At 40.4% G+C, this 20514-nt stretch overlaps 1 protein-coding gene across 4 annotated transcripts in view; it reads right to left on the minus strand.

Annotated features, from left to right (window-relative positions):
• The window catches only part of NPAS3 (neuronal PAS domain protein 3), an 868173-nt gene that overhangs the window by 57677 nt on the left and 789982 nt on the right, over positions 1-20514 (minus strand). For all 4 annotated transcript variants that reach the window (XM_059059545.2, XM_059059547.2, XM_067028590.1 and 1 more), the window contains one exon: positions 10338-10456. In XM_059059545.2, the coding sequence (XP_058915528.1) occupies positions 10338-10456 (119 nt within the window). The remainder of the gene's footprint in view (positions 1-10337; positions 10457-20514) is intronic.

The raw sequence follows: 20514 nt of genomic DNA on the forward strand, positions 1-20514 counted from the left end.
TGATTTTCAAAAAACTGAATATGGTAGCATGAAAAATATGTCATAGAATATGTCAACCATTAGTGAAGGTTTTTTAAAAGGAAATTGAAGAAAACTTCAATTTATCTTACTTAGCAATAGGGCCTGGAAACTAAAAAATTGTATAATTCTATTGGATGAATATTCTCATCTCTATATCCCCCTTAAAGGACAGGAATATTGACCCAAGAAAGGAATATATTCTGGCCTTAGTACAGATGATGTCCAGTATTTATAAATTCCTTCTTTTTTAAAAAAAAGTTTATTGAATTTCTACTATGTGACTGAAACTATTCTAGGAGCCTCAGCTTACACTGTCATGGGGGAGAAAAATTATATACAGACAAATTTAAGATATTATGTTAGATTCTAAGTGCTATGAAGAATAGTAAGGCAGCAGGATAAAGCAGATGATGGGGAACAGAGGGTGTCTTGAGCTATTTTATAGGAGGTGGTGAGGGAAGTGACATCTGAGCAGAAAGCTACAAGAAATTCAGTTGTGACCCATGGGTATATCTGAGGGCAATATATACTCCAGGGAGAACAAAAAGCAGGTCCAAAAGCCCTGGTGAAAAGGAGGTATAAATACTGCTACCAGTCAAACAATAACTTATATGGATTGCTTCCATAGACCATTGCCAGAAATAAGCTGAAAGCAGTGTTTCCAACATGGCAACTTAGAAATATCCACTGCCCACTGATAGTTCAGATTACATACACACACACACACACACACACACACACACACACGCACGCACGCAGTTAAGGCGGCAGGCCAAAGTCTTTCTCTTGAATATTACTACAGAGGGTTGAGAACTGATTACAGAGATGACTCTTGTTTAAATCAGTCTTGTAACTCAAAGCACTTTGCAATGAGGCCATTCTTTTAGTCTGATAGTGGAGGGCATTCACAGAGAGATAGAAAAATGAAATTAGTCCCTCGTCCCCTAGGAAGTCACTACATGAGAAGATAGGAACTCCAGGATCCTGGCTCTTTTTCTGTACTTGGAATGAGTCAACCAAATCATTTCTGGAATGCTATGTATGATACTCCTGAGATAAAGCTGGGCTCAAGCCACAGTGGTGGTCTGCCTTCCTCAGGGGGTTCAGTTTATGTGTATGTAGATGCTTTAAGCAAACTGTGGAGACTTGTGGGCTTATAGGAACCTAGAAGCTCCATTTATTCCAGAGATCAGCAACAACAAATTGGCCCTGCCCCTACTTCATTTCTTACATTAAAGGGCTATATTAGTCTTGCCATGATGCTAAATCAATTCCAAAGAAAACCATTTGGTCTGTGTTTCTTTTGTTAAAGGGGCCGATGACATATTTCAGTTATATTTTGTATCTTCTAATCAAATCCATATTCAGGATACTTGAGCAGGGAGAAATTTCCCAGAAATAAATGCATTTTCTATATTTAGAAGACATCGTTTATTATTCTAGAGCACACGTAACTTCCAGGAGACAATCAGAAATATTATTGATGAATTACTACTTTACCATAGTTATAGGTGCATATGCAGAGGTGTGGAAGTTAAGGTTTTGGACTGTCTAGATCAACCTTTATCAAACTCATAATACGAGTTCCATAAACATGAAACTTCACATATGAACATGTATTGTGTGCTCACCCTGGACCAGGCATTGTGGTAGAACTGACTGTATCTGCACTACCCACTTTATTTCACAATAGTCTTATGAAGGAGGTTCCATTGGTACTCTCACTTTACAGGAGAGGAAATAGGTGCTTAAAGAGGTTAAACAATATACTTAAAATCACTGAGTCAGGAAAGGCAGGACCAAGTCCAAGTTTTGGGCTGTTTGATGTCAAAGCCTATGTGGTTAATCACTCTTCAGTGAGATAGTTTTGAGGTAATGAGGGTCAGACAAGGTAACATATCTGGAAGCCCTTGAACTCTGTAAAGAGTTAGGTAACTGCTACTTTGGACCACTGGATCAAGAGATTACTTTAGGGAAACGGAAATTGTGGACCTTTGTAGCTATTGTTGGGGCATCTCAGCACATCCAAGAGCGTTGAGCTTGAAAAAGCAAGGGACGGTGCTTATGTTTACTTTTTGTTCTTAAGTCTGTTTTTTCTTTCCTTTAAAAATCTTTTTGATTGGCCAAAGTCTTATAATAGATGATATTTTAAAATCTGTTAGATTGAGAATATACTTACAAAGACATTATGATAATTTTGGAAGGGTATTCGTTAGTTAAATGACTTTATATACAGAAAGGTTTGTTAATTTTTGCATCATTGATGTCATTTTCAAAGTGATTGTCATTTTCATTATTCTTAGCTAGCAAAGACTCAGAAAGCCAAACTGAAAAGATCTAGAATTAGTCAAAGATGGGATGCTCTTGTTCGTCTACCTGCTTTCTAAAACCTGTACAACAGAAAATGAAGTATCTGTAAGTTAGCAACATACTTGGGTGGCAGTTACTGACATAGAGTTTACAGAGACTTCACAGAATGGCTAGTGATTATGCCTCTAGTTGGTAAAATAGCTAGCTGATTAGTCCCGGCAGAAATGACATATCCCAAGCTAGAACTACTGTCATGTCTTGGTAATGGGAAATGAATTCTTTAAGGTCAGAAACAATGTCAGTTATATTTCAAATGACACTGGAAACCACATGGTAATGGACAATTGTGCAGAGGTGAGCAGGGACTAAAAGGAAACTTGATTTTATTGGTTCTCTCCTCTATTTGCATTTTTCATCAGGATAACCTCTGCCTGTAAGTTCTACCCTGGAAGTTTTTTTCTCCTTCAATTTATTCTGGGTGTCTGGGTTGAGGATTGAAAGGCAATATATATGTAGTCTTAGAAAGCCTGAATCGGTTGACAGAATTTTTGGTCTTCTCTGAAAATTCATCTATTGATTTGACAAGACAGTTATATTTTGTGAAGCTTGGAATACCATAGTCGTCATTTCAAGACAACACAAGGCTGAAGCAAAGGCTTCAGGAGAAGCATTGATATGTCCGGACACCTGGAACATTTCTCAATCTCAGACTGGAGAAACATCCAGATGGCATCTAATCTGTCCACACTTGTCTATGAGGAAAGACTCCTAAGTGATGAGTTTCGTGTATGCTCTTAGAAATCTCCAGAGAAGGACCACCTCCCCACTGTCCCCTACATTAGTGCTGGTCATAGCTCCAAGCTAAACTTCTCCTGATACAATTAAAACTCACTGCATACAGTTACCCTCTTGGGCAAAGAAAGAACCAGCCTTCCCATAACAACACTTCACGTATTTTTAGCAGACTTTAACAAATCACGGAGTTGTGGCAGAATGCAGGATATTATTGAATATCGCTCTAGTTTTCAGAGATACAGAGCCTCAAAATGTTAATATCCAGAAAAAAAGTCTTGAAAGATGATTTAATAGAAATAAAGTGGTGATCACCAGATGCCAATATGAAATCCCGATGAATAAGTGATGCTAAGATGACTCTATTTTTTGTTTTCTGAAAGGAATTCTCAACTGATGGCTCAAGGGAATACTGTAGATGTGATATATTCTGATTTTCATAAGGTGCACTGGTACAGAGTAATGATATTGTAGCAGGCAAGATGGAGGAATGGGAGCCAGATCATGGTAGAGTCATCTGGGTGCATAGCTGCTCCAGTGGTCACATCTAAAAGACACTGATGTCAGTTAGCAGGTTCTGTAGTGATATGTTGTAGGGCTCAGTACTGTCAACATTTTCACTGTTATCTCAGAAAAAGATAAGAGCATGAAATTCAATTCAATTCAATTAACATTTACTGAATGGCAACTACATGCAGCATATTATGCTAGGTGCTGAGGGAAGAAAGCAGAATAAGAAAGCACCCAGTATCCAATGTAGTATATGGGAAAGAAGAAGGAATTTGAAATTGGAGGATCTGGATATTTCTCTCAGCTTTGCCGTTTACCACTTATGTGACTTTAGACAAGTCAATTCATACTTCTGTGGCTCAGTTTTACTCATCTTCAAGACTAGAAACAGAGACAATTACCTAAAAGAATTATTGGGAGGTTCATATGAGGTTATATAAAAATGCTTCATAAAATGGAGAGAAAATAGCTAGACTGTGTTATCTCATTTGATCTGTAGAAAGATTCTTTGGGTTACATACTAATAATAGATTTATCTTACAGGTGAGAAAACCAAGGCACAGAGAGCTTAAGTAAAAACTAAAAGTGCTATTTTAGCACAGAGGAGAAGGGACAGGTGCATTAGGGAAGATGCAAAAAGAAGCGATATTTGAGTGGTGCCATACTGGTTGAGTAAGAGTTTTCCAGGTGGAAGTGTGGCAGAAAGGCATTTTAGGAAAAAAAATATCATGGCCAAAAGCACAGCAGTGTGAGTATGCAGATGTATTTCAGGAAAGACGATTGGATTGATTTTATTAGAGCATCAGTCCTAAGAGTTCCAAAAAAGAATGATGGAGATGGTGGTAGCCAAGGAGCAAATTCTTGAATATGTTGGCACTGTGAACCATTGAAGACTCAGGAGTAGAGAAGTAAATGATCACTGAGACTTTGGGAAGCTATTCCGTGGAGCAGAATTCACGGTAGAATGGAGAAGTAAATCTGCTGGGAGGTAATTTGGGAATTTCTCACAACAGATCCAGAAAAAGGCATTAAACCGGAGGAATGGCGATAGAAGCAGGTGGATACAACCAACTCTGGCAGCACAGTAAAGTGGCAGGTGATCAAGAGGGAGGGGTTGATATCTTAGTATTATAGACTTGGTTTAATGAGAATTAAACCAAGAACTAAAATCCCAGATGGTTGAAACAGTAGTAATTCCCTTCTAGTCTGCTATCATCATGAATCTTGTCAGTATACACATTCAATCAGGAAACGTTTGCATATGAAAAGCCTTCAACTCTAAAATTGACCTAGCTGTGATTTTGACTTTGGAAATCCTAGTGACGCGACCAGGAAACAAAGGAGGACCATGTGCCACAGAAAATAATTCTCAACCACAGATAAAATCTTTTAATAGTCGGTATTCTTTTTATAAAAAATATTTTCCGAGAAATACTTTTTCAGAAGATTATGTGCACGTGGGGATCAAAACATAAATCTTCACTTTGCCCTTTTGTAATCTAGGAGTTGATGTCTTTTGTCACAGGACTTCAATATGTATTATTAACACTAAATGGGCAAAAGGGAGGGAGAAATGTAGAGGAAGGAAAGGACTACTGTGATATTGGTGAAACAAATTCTGGAAGATGCACTCACTTGATTTCTTAATAAGTGCCAAAGATATCATCATATTAAATAGGGTTTTGTAACCTGAAATCACTGGACACACTTCAGGGATTCAAGAACTTCCTGATGGAAAATGCATTTACCTTGGGAGAGGTGCTACAGGTTTCATCAAATCCTTAAAGGCATCTATGACACCTCAAAGAAAACAAATCACTGTTAAAATTATGGAAGTGCCTTACTCTACAGAATGGATACAACCATGAATTGAAAAAAATGAACAAGAGAAGATTTAAAAGATGTTCACGTTTGTGGGCTTAGAAAAGACAAAAGAATTGCCTTTAGCTAATTAGCACCCTCTAATTTTTTGCTTTTGTTACCTCATGTTTAGATATCGACAGAGATTCTTAAAGCTGAATTATATCAGCAGCCTGAATAAACTAGCAGACCTACACAGTATTTTCTCTATTATTATTTATACTTTGACTCTTTATACCATAAGGAGGTTGGATAGATTTCAGAAATCATTTAGCTCAACACGTAGCTACAGGCAAATCCATAGCCAAATCATCCCAGATGGGGGACTGTTTATTTTTAAGTATCTGGAGCTCCCCCATCCTCCCTTAGTAATCTGTTTGTATGTGTCAGAGCAGGAACTCCCGGAACTTGAGGATTTTCAAAGAGTCATTCTCAGCACTGTATAAACATAACAGAGATTCTGTCTCTGTCTGTGTTCCCCAGTCGAGGATGTTCTACCATACCTTGAGAGGTAGGACATCACCATGTGTGTGGATAAATACTCTAGAAATCACAGTGGTGCCGGTGGGCATTTAAGAATAGGTTATAAAATGGACAGTACCACCCCAAAGGAAAGTATCCTCTAAAGACAAGAGGTAAGGAGGCGACCCTATAAGTCCTTCTCTATTTTCTCTGATTACATTATCTCCTTTTGTCCCCTGTGCTATACCTAAGAAGTTCCCCCAGACCTAGACCTAATCAAGAAGGCAGAATATTGATGCGGTGCAACTGAAAGGAAGAGGCCTGTTAAGATATGTGGCCAGCAATGAGACCTAAACAACAAGGAAGCCCCTGAGGCTTAAAAAGTGGCTGGTCCAGTTAATGCACCACTGTGGATTTCAAAGCAAATGGGGACAGAGACAAGGAATGTCAGCTCACAGCTGGGAAACGTCATCGGAGGAGAGAGGGTGACTTTCCTGAGGCCTGGGGTGTGGAAGCAATGCCAATTTATATCCCACTCTCTACCTGAATTAGTAGATCCAGACTGGCACTTCTTTGGCTAGAATTCTTGGTCCTGGGTATCTGAGTGGGTATCATATACCCTAGGAAGGAACGTAAATCTCTGTACACTAGTGATGCAGAATATGCTGAGCCACCAAGGGAAGGTCTTAATCAGGCAAGATGATTTTCTTTTAAAAACTTAGATTAATTTTTCCTTTGCTGAGGTGCAGTTTATGCTGAGTGCTTCTTTGGACTTAATCCATTAAGCATTGAAGCAGAGGAGTGAACAGGGCAGACTCTGGAACCTAAATGCCTGGATCAGTCCTGGCTCCTCAGTAGCTACTTAAGAGCTGTAAGAATGAATATAGGCAAAGTATTGAAACTGTGAAAGCCTCAGTTTTACCACCTGCAAAATGGGCATAATAATAGAACATAAAGCTTGAACAATGCCTGGCACAGAGGAAGTTCTGTTTGTTTGTTTGTTTGTTTTTTGCGGTATGCGGGCCTCTCACCGTTGTGGCCTCTCCCGTCATGGAGCGCAGGCTCCGGACGCGCAGGCTCAGTGGCCATGGCTCACGGGCCCAGCCGCTCTGTAGCATGTGGGATCTTCCCGGACCGGGGCACGAACCCGTGACCCCTGCATCAGCAGGCGGACTCTCAACCACTGCGCCACCAGGGAAGCCCACATAGGAAGTTTTTATATAAAGTTGTGGGGATTAGACAAAATAAGTATAAGGCGGTGCGGTGCCTGCCAATGTTCAATAAGTGGTAGTTCTGCTACTATTATTACTGTCAGTGACAAAAATGATAACACTAAAAAGTGATGGAGAAAGTGAGAACAGCCCATGTGCCAAGGACACAGAAAAAATGGAGAGAAATATAGTGACGTGCACTGAGCAAGGCTTAACATCTTGAATCTTTAACTAAGGGAAAAGAAAGAAGCAAACAATGGTAATAAATTAGGGAGAATATTGGGAGTATGGAGAAATTATCATCTCTGTTTCTTTTTATTTGTGTTTATTGTGTGGTGGTGGGGTGATTACCAGTTTTATTTGAATGTTTTATAAGCTGTTAGATTTATTTACTGAGAATGAACAGATAAATAGGGATGTTATTCAGCTGTGTCATGTCACGGCTTCTCATCAGCTCTTCCACTAACTTCCAGACAAGGTTAATTAATGAGGGAAGTTCACTGTGGAGGAGGAGGGGAGAGCTGGGTCTGTTGACTGATTCATCTTATTGGGGGAACAGTGGATGAATCACCTCTCATGTTAGCAGTTCTGGGGAGGAAAGTAAGCATTGGATAGAGACTTTCAGGATATCTTGAGAAAGAGGTACTGTCAGAGGAGTATGATCACTTTAACATTATATAATTTGATGGAAACTGGAACAGCTTCTAAATCTCTTCTAATCCTGGACGTTCAAGGTTATGCTTTTTAAAATTTTGTCTCCCTTCTTAGAGCAAGGTGTCTTAATCCTAAACCAGAGGAGCTCCAGAAACACTCTTCTTCCGTTTATGTTTTCATGGAAGTCCCTTTTCATTCACCTCTCACAGGTGACATGTCACCTCCTCAGGGAGACCTTCTGTGACCCTGTCTAAAGCAGTCCCCACCAGCCACTCCCTCACATTACCTTGCTTCACTCTCTGCCTAATAGTGTGGCCTAGTGGTTAAGTGCAGGGGACATGGAGCCAGACTCCCAGAGTTCAAACCCCAGCTCTGTCCCTTCAGTGTGTGAGCTTGGGTGTGCAATTAACCTCTCCAGCCTTAGTTTCTTTGTCTGTAAAATGGAAACAATGAAAACGCTTTCCTCTTGGATTGTCATGAGGACTAATACACATAAGCTGTCCCACGCTCAGCATATTGTCGTGCGCACAAATGTTAGCTACTGTCGTTTTAGCCTTCATCGCTCTCTGAAATCACCTTCTTTATTTATTTACTTATTATGGTCTCTTTCCCTCCTGTTTGTTAGCAGTTGGCAGGGACTTTCTGTTGTTCAACGATGAGTTTAGGATCTTGAACAAGCTCCATATTAGGAGTTCAATAAACATTTGTCAAAATAATGAATGAATGTTCTGTCAATATTTAAGAAATTAGCTTCTCCAATTTCAGATCATGTAGCCAAACAGCTTGACTGAGCTGCCCGAATGACAGAACCAACAGAACCCAAGCCACTTAATCTCTTGCCTAGACTGAAACTCAAACTATTTCTCTATATTGTTGTTATTATTATTATTTTTTGTTACCATACCTCCCACTTTTGGGCAAATAAAATGTTGCAGAGCTTTACAATCTCTTGTTTGTTGTATGAAAGCAATAATAATTTTTTGTTGGTTTTCCAAAAATTAAGTTATCTAATGATATTGAATTACACTAGATATTGCTTTTTCAAAATATACCTCACCTCTTCCACCCTTCTTCCCTTCTGGGATATGCCTGCTACAGACCAGAAAAAACCAGGAAAGGTGAAGAACAAATGCTGACAGAAAAGCTGGAATGCCAACAATGCATCTTTCTAGCATTAAAATGACAATAATCACTACACCTATAGTTTGTTTATAGAATTCCAAACTGGCTAAGGCTACACAGTTAACAACTAATAAATGAGTCAGGAAATATATGATGGTCCTAAAGATAGTCTGTTTTTTGTCCTCCGACATATCCCTTTGTAACAGGCCAACAAATCCCTCTGTAGGGGGAGCTACTGCACAGGGCGCTTCCCGGGGGTCTCTCCCTTGCTTTGAGCCCTGTTAAAGGTTAAGGGTGTTCCACACGTGCCCTTTGGGCTGTAGGACAGCTCAGCTAAAAGTCATCCTTAGAAGGACCTGCTTTACCACAACCTTCCTTTTTACAGAAGAATTAATGTCAAAGAAAATGCCTGATTCTGACTTTTCTGCAGCTGCTAGCCTCCTGATGACTTATGTAAGGTTTTTAAAGCCTGATGAAAATGACTGTTACCATCCCTGACAGGGTTATGGCATTGTCCCACAAGAACTGGGCTACCGGAAGCTCTAGACTCCCCAGTGGGGGAAAGGTCATGCCGGCCACGGCGACAGTGCATTCCATCTGTTTGCCCTCCTCATATAATAAATATTGTTTGAAAGATTGGTTAGTGTGTTGTAAAACTGATAAGATTCGGGTTGCCAAAGGCATTTCATGAATTTCATAGGTCTTAATTTATGTTGCTATAGTAACTGAAACGTTGGAATTTCCCAAGATTAGAAAGCTTTTATATCCTTAACCTTAGAATGGTAATAATGTAGATTATGACTCTGGACTTGGTCTTTGCTGTTGTGCGGAACATATATTCTGTATGTGGAGTGTTCTATCTATGCTAAGGTGTGACTGAATGTTCAGTCACTGTGATTTCAAAATTAGGCTTTCTGATGTCCAACCTGATTTTCTAATCTACATGTATGAAACTTGGTGGCCAAGCTGTTATTAAAATGGACAGTCTTTCTCTAAAGAGAAAGGGGGGATTGAAAGGGGGAGGTGGGAGAAGTCGAATTCTTATAGTAGTAGTTCTAGAATGGTCATCTTAAGGACGGATGTGAATTTGGCTCACCTTCTCCATCACAGTGAATTTCTAGCACGTGCTGAAGCACCTGATGCATTATTATTAACATGTGTTTTAAGGAAAGACACCCGCTGAGGCATTTAGTGCACCACCAGCACTGTCTGAAGCGAGAATGAGGGGTGTAATGAATCCCCTACCTTGAGACAGGAAGATAACTAAGAACCCTGTGGGCTGCTCAAGATCACATGTATTGATTATATGGACCCAAAGCAGCTGGGAAACTCAATGCAAAGTGACCTAGGATTGACCCGAGACAGAAGTCTTTCCCCTGCTGGAGCCCAGCTTACCTTATATCCTGATGATTTGATGTGCACGCCACGTTTGGTCAGAGTAGATTTCATTCGGATGAAAAACGAACGCTCAAGGGTGTTGTCAGTGGTTAGCAGACTGGGGCTGGTTGATTCCACTGAAGAATACAAAAATACATACACATGATTTAGATCTCTACACAGCCCCTCTCAGCTACTGCTCAGGTACGATCCTTGAGTTCACTAAAAATAAATGACTGATGGGTGCTAAGAGCGCAGTAATCAATTTACCTCATTTAGAAAATGTTTACTTTGCAGAAAATAAGAAAGAAAAATTAATGTGTCTGAAGAAACTCCTTTCCAGTTTCTAGCAAGGGCTTTTCAGATCTTTTAAGTTCCAGCAGTTCCCCAAGTGGGGTCTGATAGTAAGTAAGTAACTGTAGCACATCCTGAGGCTTGGCTGGTGCACATGGAGAGAACAGTCACAAAAAACAAGGACCCCAGAGATTTATGGGATCAACCAAGACTCGGGCAGAGATGCTTCTGATGAGAGTAAAGGATGACTTGCCTTTTGTTCTCCCTGCAAATACCTTCTTGGATCAGTTGCCTACAGGGGAGTTCTGAGAACCATGGCACCATCAAGATTGGGCAGCCATACCCTGGCCCGTGTCCTTGCCCTTCTGAGTCAATTTCCTTCACTATGGGGAATAAGAGGCATGAAGTCTTCTCAACTGACTCGAGGTAGAGGGCTGAGAATGGGATATACAGACAGAAACATAAACTATTCCCAGTGTCAACCTTTTCTTCCTGTCACACTGGTGGCAGCTTGTCCCCTGCCCTCATCAGAATAAAAAACAGCCGCTGTGTTTTTACTTCTTGGCTTCTGATATGAGAAAATCATAGTTGCTTCCCTTAAGCAAGATAGTTACTCTTTCCCTTTAAATGTATTTAGACTAAGCAGAATATGTTTTGACTTAAAATGGTATTTTGCAGCCTTGCTGATCTAAAACCACCTTTATGCAAATGGGCCAGAAGGCATCTATTTCCTTTAAAAATAAACTTCCAAGATGTTTTATAAATTTAAGTATTTTCCTGAAAAAAAATTAATTTGGGGGTTTTAAAGCCTAATAATATTCTAATTTTACTCTTCTAAAATAGTAGTTTAAAGTTTCTCTTATTCTAAAGTAAAAAAAAAAAACACATGTCCAACAACAAAATTGAATTTCTTTTGAGCAGCCCTACAAGAGCACTAATTTTCCCTAGGATGAAGGTCAAGAAATATGTGTAAAGAGATTTAAGAATTAAGTAGGTGTGAAAATACCTATTAAAACACAAAGAAAAATAGGCAAAACAAGCTTTTCAGTTTTAAATTATGAAACATATCCCATACATTTTTAAGGGAAAGAAATGTCTATTTTTTATATTAGACTCGATGCTCAGATGAAAGAAAAATACGAGCTACTATAATAACAGAAGCCTTGCTATTTTGTGGTCTAGGGCTTTTCTTGTATCATTCTTGTCTTAATATGACTATATTTTCCTATATTTACAGCATTTCTCTTCTGGGGTGATGGAACCACTGACAAGTGTCCCTTCTTATGTGTCTCTCTTAAGATTTTCTTCTTTTTTTTGTCTTAGAGAGCACAGATCTGATGTCATTTTCAATGTACAGCTTTTTATCACTCGAGGGAAAAGCAGAGCCATGTTATATTTAGTACTTTCATTTCTTCTGATTAAATATGAATTACTATGAAATTTTTCTCATCATCTAACACGCTATAATACGCCAACAGCTTTTTAATACACTATATAAGCACAAACTTCTGCTCTAAGAGTTTAATTTGCCCCTCTAATCCAATCACATCAACCTTATTTCTCTTATCAGAGATTCCCATTTTGAATTAAATGAGCTCATTAGTTTTAATCAAAAGCAGAGAGATCAAAACTTAAACGTAAATGCTTTAGATCAGAACTGTCAGTCAGCCGTGCAGTTCTATTTTACTAAAACACAAGATCAGAGACCCTTAGAACCATTTTTTTCTCGTAAGGGATGCCGAGAGCTTGAAGATGCTATATCCCTTTTTTTTTTTCCTTCCTCCCAAGGACAGATTATACATTTAAGGTTAGACTTAATTTATAGCACTTTTTCATCCTGGTGGAAGTGGAAAAGTATGCCAATCTACTAGTGTCCTTTTCACATTTATTGGCCCTGGTCCTCAGAGACTTGAACTAACGTGAAGCCATCAGAATCCACACCACAAACTTAGCCTCAACAGTTCAGCTCTGTTCAGCGAGATTGTGTTTGCAACAGCTGAGGAAAAATGCAACTTCCCAGAAAAGCGAACTGTTTTATGGCTGGGGTCCAAGATACCCTGACCCAGGAAGGAAGGAACCATGTAACTGTGAATAATTCAGTCATCATTAGAAATTGTTATCGTTTTTAGTACGTGGAACTGCACAGGTAAACACTTAGTGGGCACTTCAGAGACCCCAGCAAAGGTGCTTCCCACTGGGTGACACAACGGGAGACACGAGCTTCCCATGAGCTGTGGAGCTGAATGCTGCATCCTGCTCTGGCCTGGCAGTGAATATAACGCCTCCGTCCCCCCCACCCCATGTGTTAAATCTCCAACATATACAGAGCAGCGTTCATTAAACCCAGGACAACTGGTGTGAGAGGAATGCTGAGGTTAGATTTTGCCTCAGTAGAGCTGAGATTGAAAATCTAAACTGGTTCTCAAGCTGTCTTTCAAGAGCATATGGGGATTTGGGGGGTGGTCGGGAGAAGAGAGAGGGCATCTTTGAAAAGAGTTTGATTTCTGATAAAGATTTCTGCTTTAATTCCACACTGCCTTCTAATTCTGAGCACAGGGACAGAAGTAACCTGCCACACTGGCCCTTTCAAAGGATACGTGACAAACTCATTTCCAGCACACACGTACACAGCCACGTTTGCTCAAGGGCTGGCAAATATGCTCTGGTTATCCCAGCTCTGACAGGGGTGTCTCTCATGCAAAGAGACATATTATCTGCATGTGACAGGAGCAGCCACTTTAGAACAGAAGCTTTCTAAGTGTCTCAGGTGAGAAGCACAGATTGTGATGAAGGTTCTATTGGGAGAGAGCCAAGGGAGCATGGCCTTGGTGACGTGCGACACGACTGTAGCACTGAATAGAGAGAGGATGTGTGTGTGTGTTGGGCGGATATGAAGAGAGGACAAAATAGTGAGAAAAGTATCCTTAGGACTGCTGCTCTATAAAGACCGTGGAACCAATCTGTGTCAAAAAAGCATATCGGAGTGCTTTCTAGATATCACATGCTTTTCTGTCAGCTTTTTGAGACAGGCCATGATTGCTGCATGATCTGATAAGAAATTTGGGATTCAGAGAAGTTATATCTGCTGCCAGAGACAGAGGAGAAATTGATGGGTAAAGCTGGATTAAGTGGTCAAAGCCCAGATATGGCCAGTTTTGACCTATGAATTATAAACAAGGAGCTGAAAAAGAAAACAAAAACAAGACCCACACAACTGAAAGCTAGTTAAAGAAATACACTCTCTTTTGGTGAACCTCAAGGGCCTCAACTTTTAAGTAAATCTAAATGATCTCAGCTCTTGAAATGTCAGTTTTGGCATATTTTGTGAAATTTACAGAACAATTTATAGCAAAAGTTGTAATAATTTTTATGTTGGCAAATTCCACCATAATGTGAAAACATATCTGCATTATTCCACCTCTGTTTATGATTCCCTAACTGGTACTGTAGTTGCTGCTTCCTTATTATTATGAAGGGGCAGGAGGTGGTGATGAAGGTATAGAGAAGAGGAGGTGGCTGAGAACCATCTAGTTCTCACTGGCCAAGCCAAGGGCCAGGTATATTCTGAGCACTTCTGGGATTCGCTCCAGGGTCCCTGCAAGTGGATGAGGCCAAAGCATAAAGAGGGCTTTTCTTTTTAGCACACTCCAAATGTCTGCGGTGCAACCCTACTGTCAGAGCCTCCAACTGCCATCAAATCCTAATGGGGGTGGGAAAGAAAAGAAAAGTTAAGTTTTGAGAAAAGTCAAAACTCCTCAAGTGTGAACATGGTATTTTTCCTTTTAAAGGAGAAGTGGCATTGGGCTGTTATTAAGATATGAAGTTAAATATACTCTTCCACCACTTCATTGCCTAAATGAGTCTTTCCTTTTTCAGAAATTCTGTGCAAAGTGCGAAGAATCAAAATGCATTTCACAGGACAAGGGAAGAGATGTTGGTTCATTTTGCAATTATCTTGATAAAGCCAAACTGTTTCACTAGTGTATGCTGTTACCTTTGTTAGATACTGATGTACTTTAGAATGAGTATATGTCAAGTATGTAACAAGTTATTTCTTTTCTTACAAAAATTTTCCTGCACTTTCTCAGCCACTTGGAAGTTAGGTTTGATCATGTGGCTTTCTGTGGCCAGTGGAATGTGAGCAAAAGTCGTGTCACTTTCAGGTGGAATTTTCGAGAAGAGCAGGTCGCGAGGTGCTGCTTTCTCTTTCTCTCTGCTCTGGTGATTTCCAACATTTCAGACAGTGGCTGCTCCATCAGCTCAGGTCTTGGAATGAGGAAAACGTGGGACAGACTCTTTAGCCCACCCTCACAGAAATAATCTTTGTTGTAATTTGGGGATTGTTTTATTTACTGCAACATAACTTAGCCCAAACTGACAGATGAAAATACCAAATCTTTATTATTATATAAAAACATATGCCTGTCCAAGTCTCCCAGATAGTCAGTGGCAGAGCACACAGCTGTGATCTGTTTGATGCCAAAGTTCATGATATGTCCAATATTCCAGTTCTTACATTTATTTATATTCTCATTTTATCTCTTATGCTAGGGCAACAGGGTGGAGACAGGTCTAACTTTAATTCCCTGTAGCACATAGCATGGTTCCTTAAACCCACAGCAAAGATTTATCTGTATATACATATATGTGTGTGTGTGTGTGTGTGTATATATATATATATATATATATATATAAATAAATATAAATAAGATATATGTGTATATATACACACATGTATTATTTACATATATTTAATATGTTCAATAACCAATATTCATTAAACATTGACATTAATGTAATAAGATCTCCCCAACTTAGCTTCCCAATAGTAGGCCAATGGTAAAAATAAATCTTTTCTCACGGAAATTGTCCCAGTGGATTTTACGTTTATCCAGGATGACAACTGTGGTAATATAAAAATGCCACAAATTCTTCAATATTCCTCCTTCCAAAAGGTGTAGCCTACTTCCTTTCCCCTTGAGTGTGGGCTAGACTTGGTGACTTACTTCTAATAAATAGCATGTGGCAGAGTTGGCGGTGTATGACTTGGTCATAACAGGCAGCGTGGCTTCCTTGTTGCTGTCTCCCGGGTCATTCACTCTGATGGGAACCAGCTGCCATGTTGTAAGGACACTTGAGCAGCCCTATGGGGAGGCTAATGTACTGAGGCACTGAGGCTTCCTACTCTCAGTCACGTGAGTGAGCTTAGATGTGGACCCTCCTGCCCCAATCAAGCGTTCAGATGACTATGCTCTGACTGACATCTCCATGGCAACCTCATGAGAGATCCCAAGCTACAGCTAATCTGACAAGCTGCTACTGGATTCCTGACCTATAGAATGAGATATCTTTGCTTCTTAAAAAAATCTGTCAGTATTGAGGGTAATTTGTTATGCAAAGATAGATAATATAACACCCACGTGGAACCTCTTTTTGGACAAATCATAGCCTTGTTTTGATATGTGACAACCATGTACGTGGGTAAAACTCATGTGATTTTGAGAAGGAATGCCTTGCCCAGAGTGTCAGGACCTGGTGAATTCACATGTGTAAGGAAAACTACCTGCAGTGCTGATTTTTTAAGTGGGGTCTGTGTTTTCAAAGCTAAATGCTCAACTGATTTTTTTAAACGTGCATTTTGCAAAAGGTGCTGTCAACAGCGTCATCTGCAAGACTGTGATATCTTGAAAGGCAGGCATGACGTCTTGCTTATCTTTTGTTGTATCTACTCCCTGCTCTTCTCCAGCCCCCCCCCCATTCCCACCAAGTGCCTAGGATTATGTTTTACATAAGTAAGCGCTCCGTTTGCATGTTGAATACAGTAATATTCGGATGCGTTCTTTTAAGAAGAATTATTCATTTTACCCCTGCCCATTCTCTCACACCAAACATCTTGTCCCAAGAAGTCTTTTTTTCTTATTTGGAGGAGAAGGAATCATTATGTCCTCTTCTTGTATTCATTTCTAAGGAAGCATTTTTTGCTAAGTGTTATTTTGAGAGTCATGGACTAGTGGGTGTGGTAGTTAAAAGAGGATTGGCCTGCTTTTGCCCAGAATTGGAGAATACTTTGCTCTCTGTCTTTTGGGAGTTGGTTTCCATCCCACTGGGCTGTCCTCTACCATCCTCTGCCATGTGCCAGGGTGACTTTGAAGGGGGTGATGGGCCTTAGTAGGCTACACTGAGATCCTCGGCCACTGGCGGGGAGGCAGTGTCCACCATTCTCTGTGGACCCAAGTTGTACCACCTTTTGGATGTCAGGCAAATGCAGTTGCAGCCACTACCCTCTGGCTCAGCAGTCAGCCTCTCTCAGCTTCGGTGCTTGCTCTGGATAGAGTATGACGGAAAAGTCAAATTTATTGAAGTCTCATTAGGGCTGATTCCTGCTCCCACTCAGTTGTGAGTCTTCAGCTTTGTTTAGAAACTTGGGAATCATTAACTGAAACTCTAGAGCATAGCTGTGAAAATAATTGTCGTTCAATAATGATGTAATAAACTTCTTTCAGTATAACATTAAAAATAATCCGCCAAAAAAAGAGGCAAAAATAATAATCTGCCAACCCATGCCACCTGTCAGCACAAGCTCCCCTGCAATATCTGCCCGCCTCGGATGAGAATTGTAATGCATAAGGTTGGCGGTCAGCTTTCCTGCGCCTGGCAGGGTTTGCTACTTGGGGGGCTGTCCCCTGAGGGAGAGGAGAGCATTCAGCTGCCGCCTGCTCCTCCACAGTTGGTGTTTGGATGATACCACTCTGGAGGAAATACACACGGTGTCAGAGTCAAGCTGCTACCAGTGGGTGTTTCTATACACAACTACTAAGCTTCAGGAAAGTTCAAGGGGAAAAACTGGGTATTGTAAAGATAGACTTTGAGAGTGTATGATATCCCACATGACCCGCTCTGCAGCAGGCTGTGTACTCCAAAGAACATGCCATCTGAATATTGCGACGGTTTTAAATCTTACTGGAGACTCCCTATAAATGTTGCCACTTGAGGGATCTATTCTGGGAGAAAAATATAGCATGTCCTCCCGGGATGCCGCTTGGATTCCATTACCAATATTGCTTATGGGATCGAGTGTGGCAGTGCTTTTATCATGACTATAAAGTGGTTACGAGCCAATTCCTCATATAAAACATACTCAATAACATTGAGGCTTTTTTTCCTTTTCTGTTTCCTTCTTTTATTTCCTTCCTTCCTTTCCTTTCTTTCTTTCTTTTTTTAACGACAAACACGATGTCAGACAAAGGGCATCAGGACTCAGTCTTTGTAGTACAAAACAAAATAACAATACATAAACACCTTTGTGAAGGCAGCTTGAAACCCCATGTTTTCTATTAAAAAGTCATGTTCAATCTTCACTGTTGATAGAACCGAATAGCTAACACAGAGAACATTGTATATCAGAAAGGTCAATAGTTATTATGAGCTACAAATATATTTTTTTCCATCCTTCAGGCTGTTTAGCACATATCACAGCGTGAGCAGCTGTCTTCTTTAATGCTTTTAAAATTAGAATCCCAAAGAGGAAGAAAAAATTATGGTTGCAATGATTGCTCTTTGCTTCTGTAAGTTTACTTTAATATACTATTTTATATACATGAATCTTCGGTGCAGCCTATCCATGGGGCAGTAACTGGTTGCCAGTATCGAGTTGAGCTGCCATGTTTATTTTCTTAGCATTCTGGCCAAATCTCCATCTCAGGCACAGATGTTGTCGACATACCATATTTTCAAAAGGAGTCATATAGAGGAGTCTGGTTACAGAGGCACTTGCAAACACACACATATGCATTCTGCCTTTTCATTTGCTTTAAAGGTCTGTGACTAACTACAACAATGCCATGTGATGAGAAACAGTTATGCAGCACTGGGTGAAAAATCAGGCAGTGATTCAAACCATTGATACACAAAGTATCACTCTCCACGTGCAAAGTGCAGACGTGTGGCCTGAGAGGGCACCTTTTAGGTTGTTAAAGGTTGATCTTCTGCCTGTGCCTGGAACTCCCGGTCCTTACTCGGCACATAGCCCTAAAGACAAGGAGTATTTTACATGGCACATGTAAGCATATACTGGACGTTATATAGCTCGCTCAGTCTTTGTTCAGTTATTTACATTAAATACGTAATGAGTATCTATAATGAGCTGGGACTGTTTATAACAGTGCTTACATTTGGGAGGAGGGGAAAATATATAACCGTTTCTGGAAGTGCTTAATGCTCTAAAGGAGAGCGCTGCAGGGTAAGGGGCTAGCGAGTGATGAGGGCCACGTTTTGGTTGTGTGGTCACAGAAGACTAAGTCATGTGGATATCGGGGTGAAGATGCCACAGCTCCGGGCTCATGATTCGAGTTGCAGCTTCATCACTCTGCACTGGTAAATAGCTTTACAGAAAACTATTATTTGGATAGATATGCACCAGTGACGACGAAATTCTAGAACTGTTACCCTTTGGACTTTTGTCCAAAATTAAAATAAGTGATATACTAAAGATGAATAATTGAACATGTAGGAAACTAAGGGAGGGGTCACTAAGAATTGTCCAGAGTGTCCTGGGCCTCCCAGATGAAGCTATTGGCATTGTCATTTATTTGAGGATCTCCAGAGAGAGCAGTTTCAGTAGAAAAGTGGGATAAAGATTGAGTAAATAAGTGATTACTTCTCTTTGGTAAATTTGGTGATGAAAATAAAGAAAGCTGAGTATGTTTATTGATTGAGAGGACTGAGTTTAAAGTTGTCTGTATTAGAAATGCTAATTGAAGAATTTAAATCCTAAGGGCTATTTCATTAGTAACACAGAAAAAGAGGTGAGCCTCTGAAATGGGGGGAAGAAAAAAAAGGATGTGAGCAAAAAAAGGGAGAGGGGGAGGGAGAGAAAGGGGAGGGTGATGGGAACCTCGCTGAATAACTTAATCTCAATAGAGTAAAGGTCGTTTGCTGAGATAAAGGAAGTGGGAGAAGGAGGGGATTTTGAGAGTAAAGAAAAAAGCTATGGAGCAGCTCATGTGGGCAAAGCAAGTAGGATCAATAGAAAATAAGCAATAAGATTACACAGTGGTTAGAAGTTGCATGACTTAACTGTAAGCGCACTGATTTTCTAGGGTACCCTAATAATAATGGCTTTGTGGTTTTTCAAGGCATTGCTCAGGATAGTGGGCTTTTCCCAGGGATGGGAGCCGGCTCAATGGGAATGAAAGAAAGACAATAGAGTGAGGGACTCCAAAGGGTTAATAGACAAGCAAGTGAGGATGGATAGAGTGATGAGCTGGGGAACAGGAAAGAATGACGGGGGTAGGGGTGGGGTAGAGGTGGTGACGTGGGTGAGACAGCCAGTAAGGGGGGGGCTTTCTTCCTATTATGATTTGTGAGAATGCTATTTGTTGTTGCTTTTAAACAAGTTTATCTTTTTAATCTGTATTTTTTTCTACATTCATAGAAAAATTGGAAGATACGCAAAAGTATAAATAAGGAAAAAAAAACCAACCCAGTAACCTTATCCCCAGCTACAGTGGCTATTAACACTAATATGTTTTGTTGCTGCCTTATTTACTATTTATTTATATATTTATTTCAAAAGTGGGATCACACCCATATCTCCTACATTTTTTAATGTTAAAAAAAAGTCACAGGGCTTCCCTGGTGGCGCAGTGGTTGAGAGTCCGCCTGCTGATGCAGGGGACGCGGGTTCGTGCCCCGGTCCGGGAGGATCCCGCATGCCGTGGAGCGGCTGGGCCCGTGAGCCATGGCCGCTGAGCCTGCGCGTCCGGAGCCTGTGCTCCGCGGCGGGAGAGGCCACAACTGTGAGAGGCCCACGTACCACAAAAATTAAAAAAAAAAAAAAAAAAAAGTCACAGCTCACTAGGGGATAATAGCTGGGCTTTTGTTAGACACTGTTTGGGGAATA

Source organism: Kogia breviceps, chromosome 3 (assembly GCF_026419965.1).
Source record: "Kogia breviceps isolate mKogBre1 chromosome 3, mKogBre1 haplotype 1, whole genome shotgun sequence".
NCBI lineage: Eukaryota > Metazoa > Chordata > Mammalia > Artiodactyla > Physeteridae > Kogia > Kogia breviceps.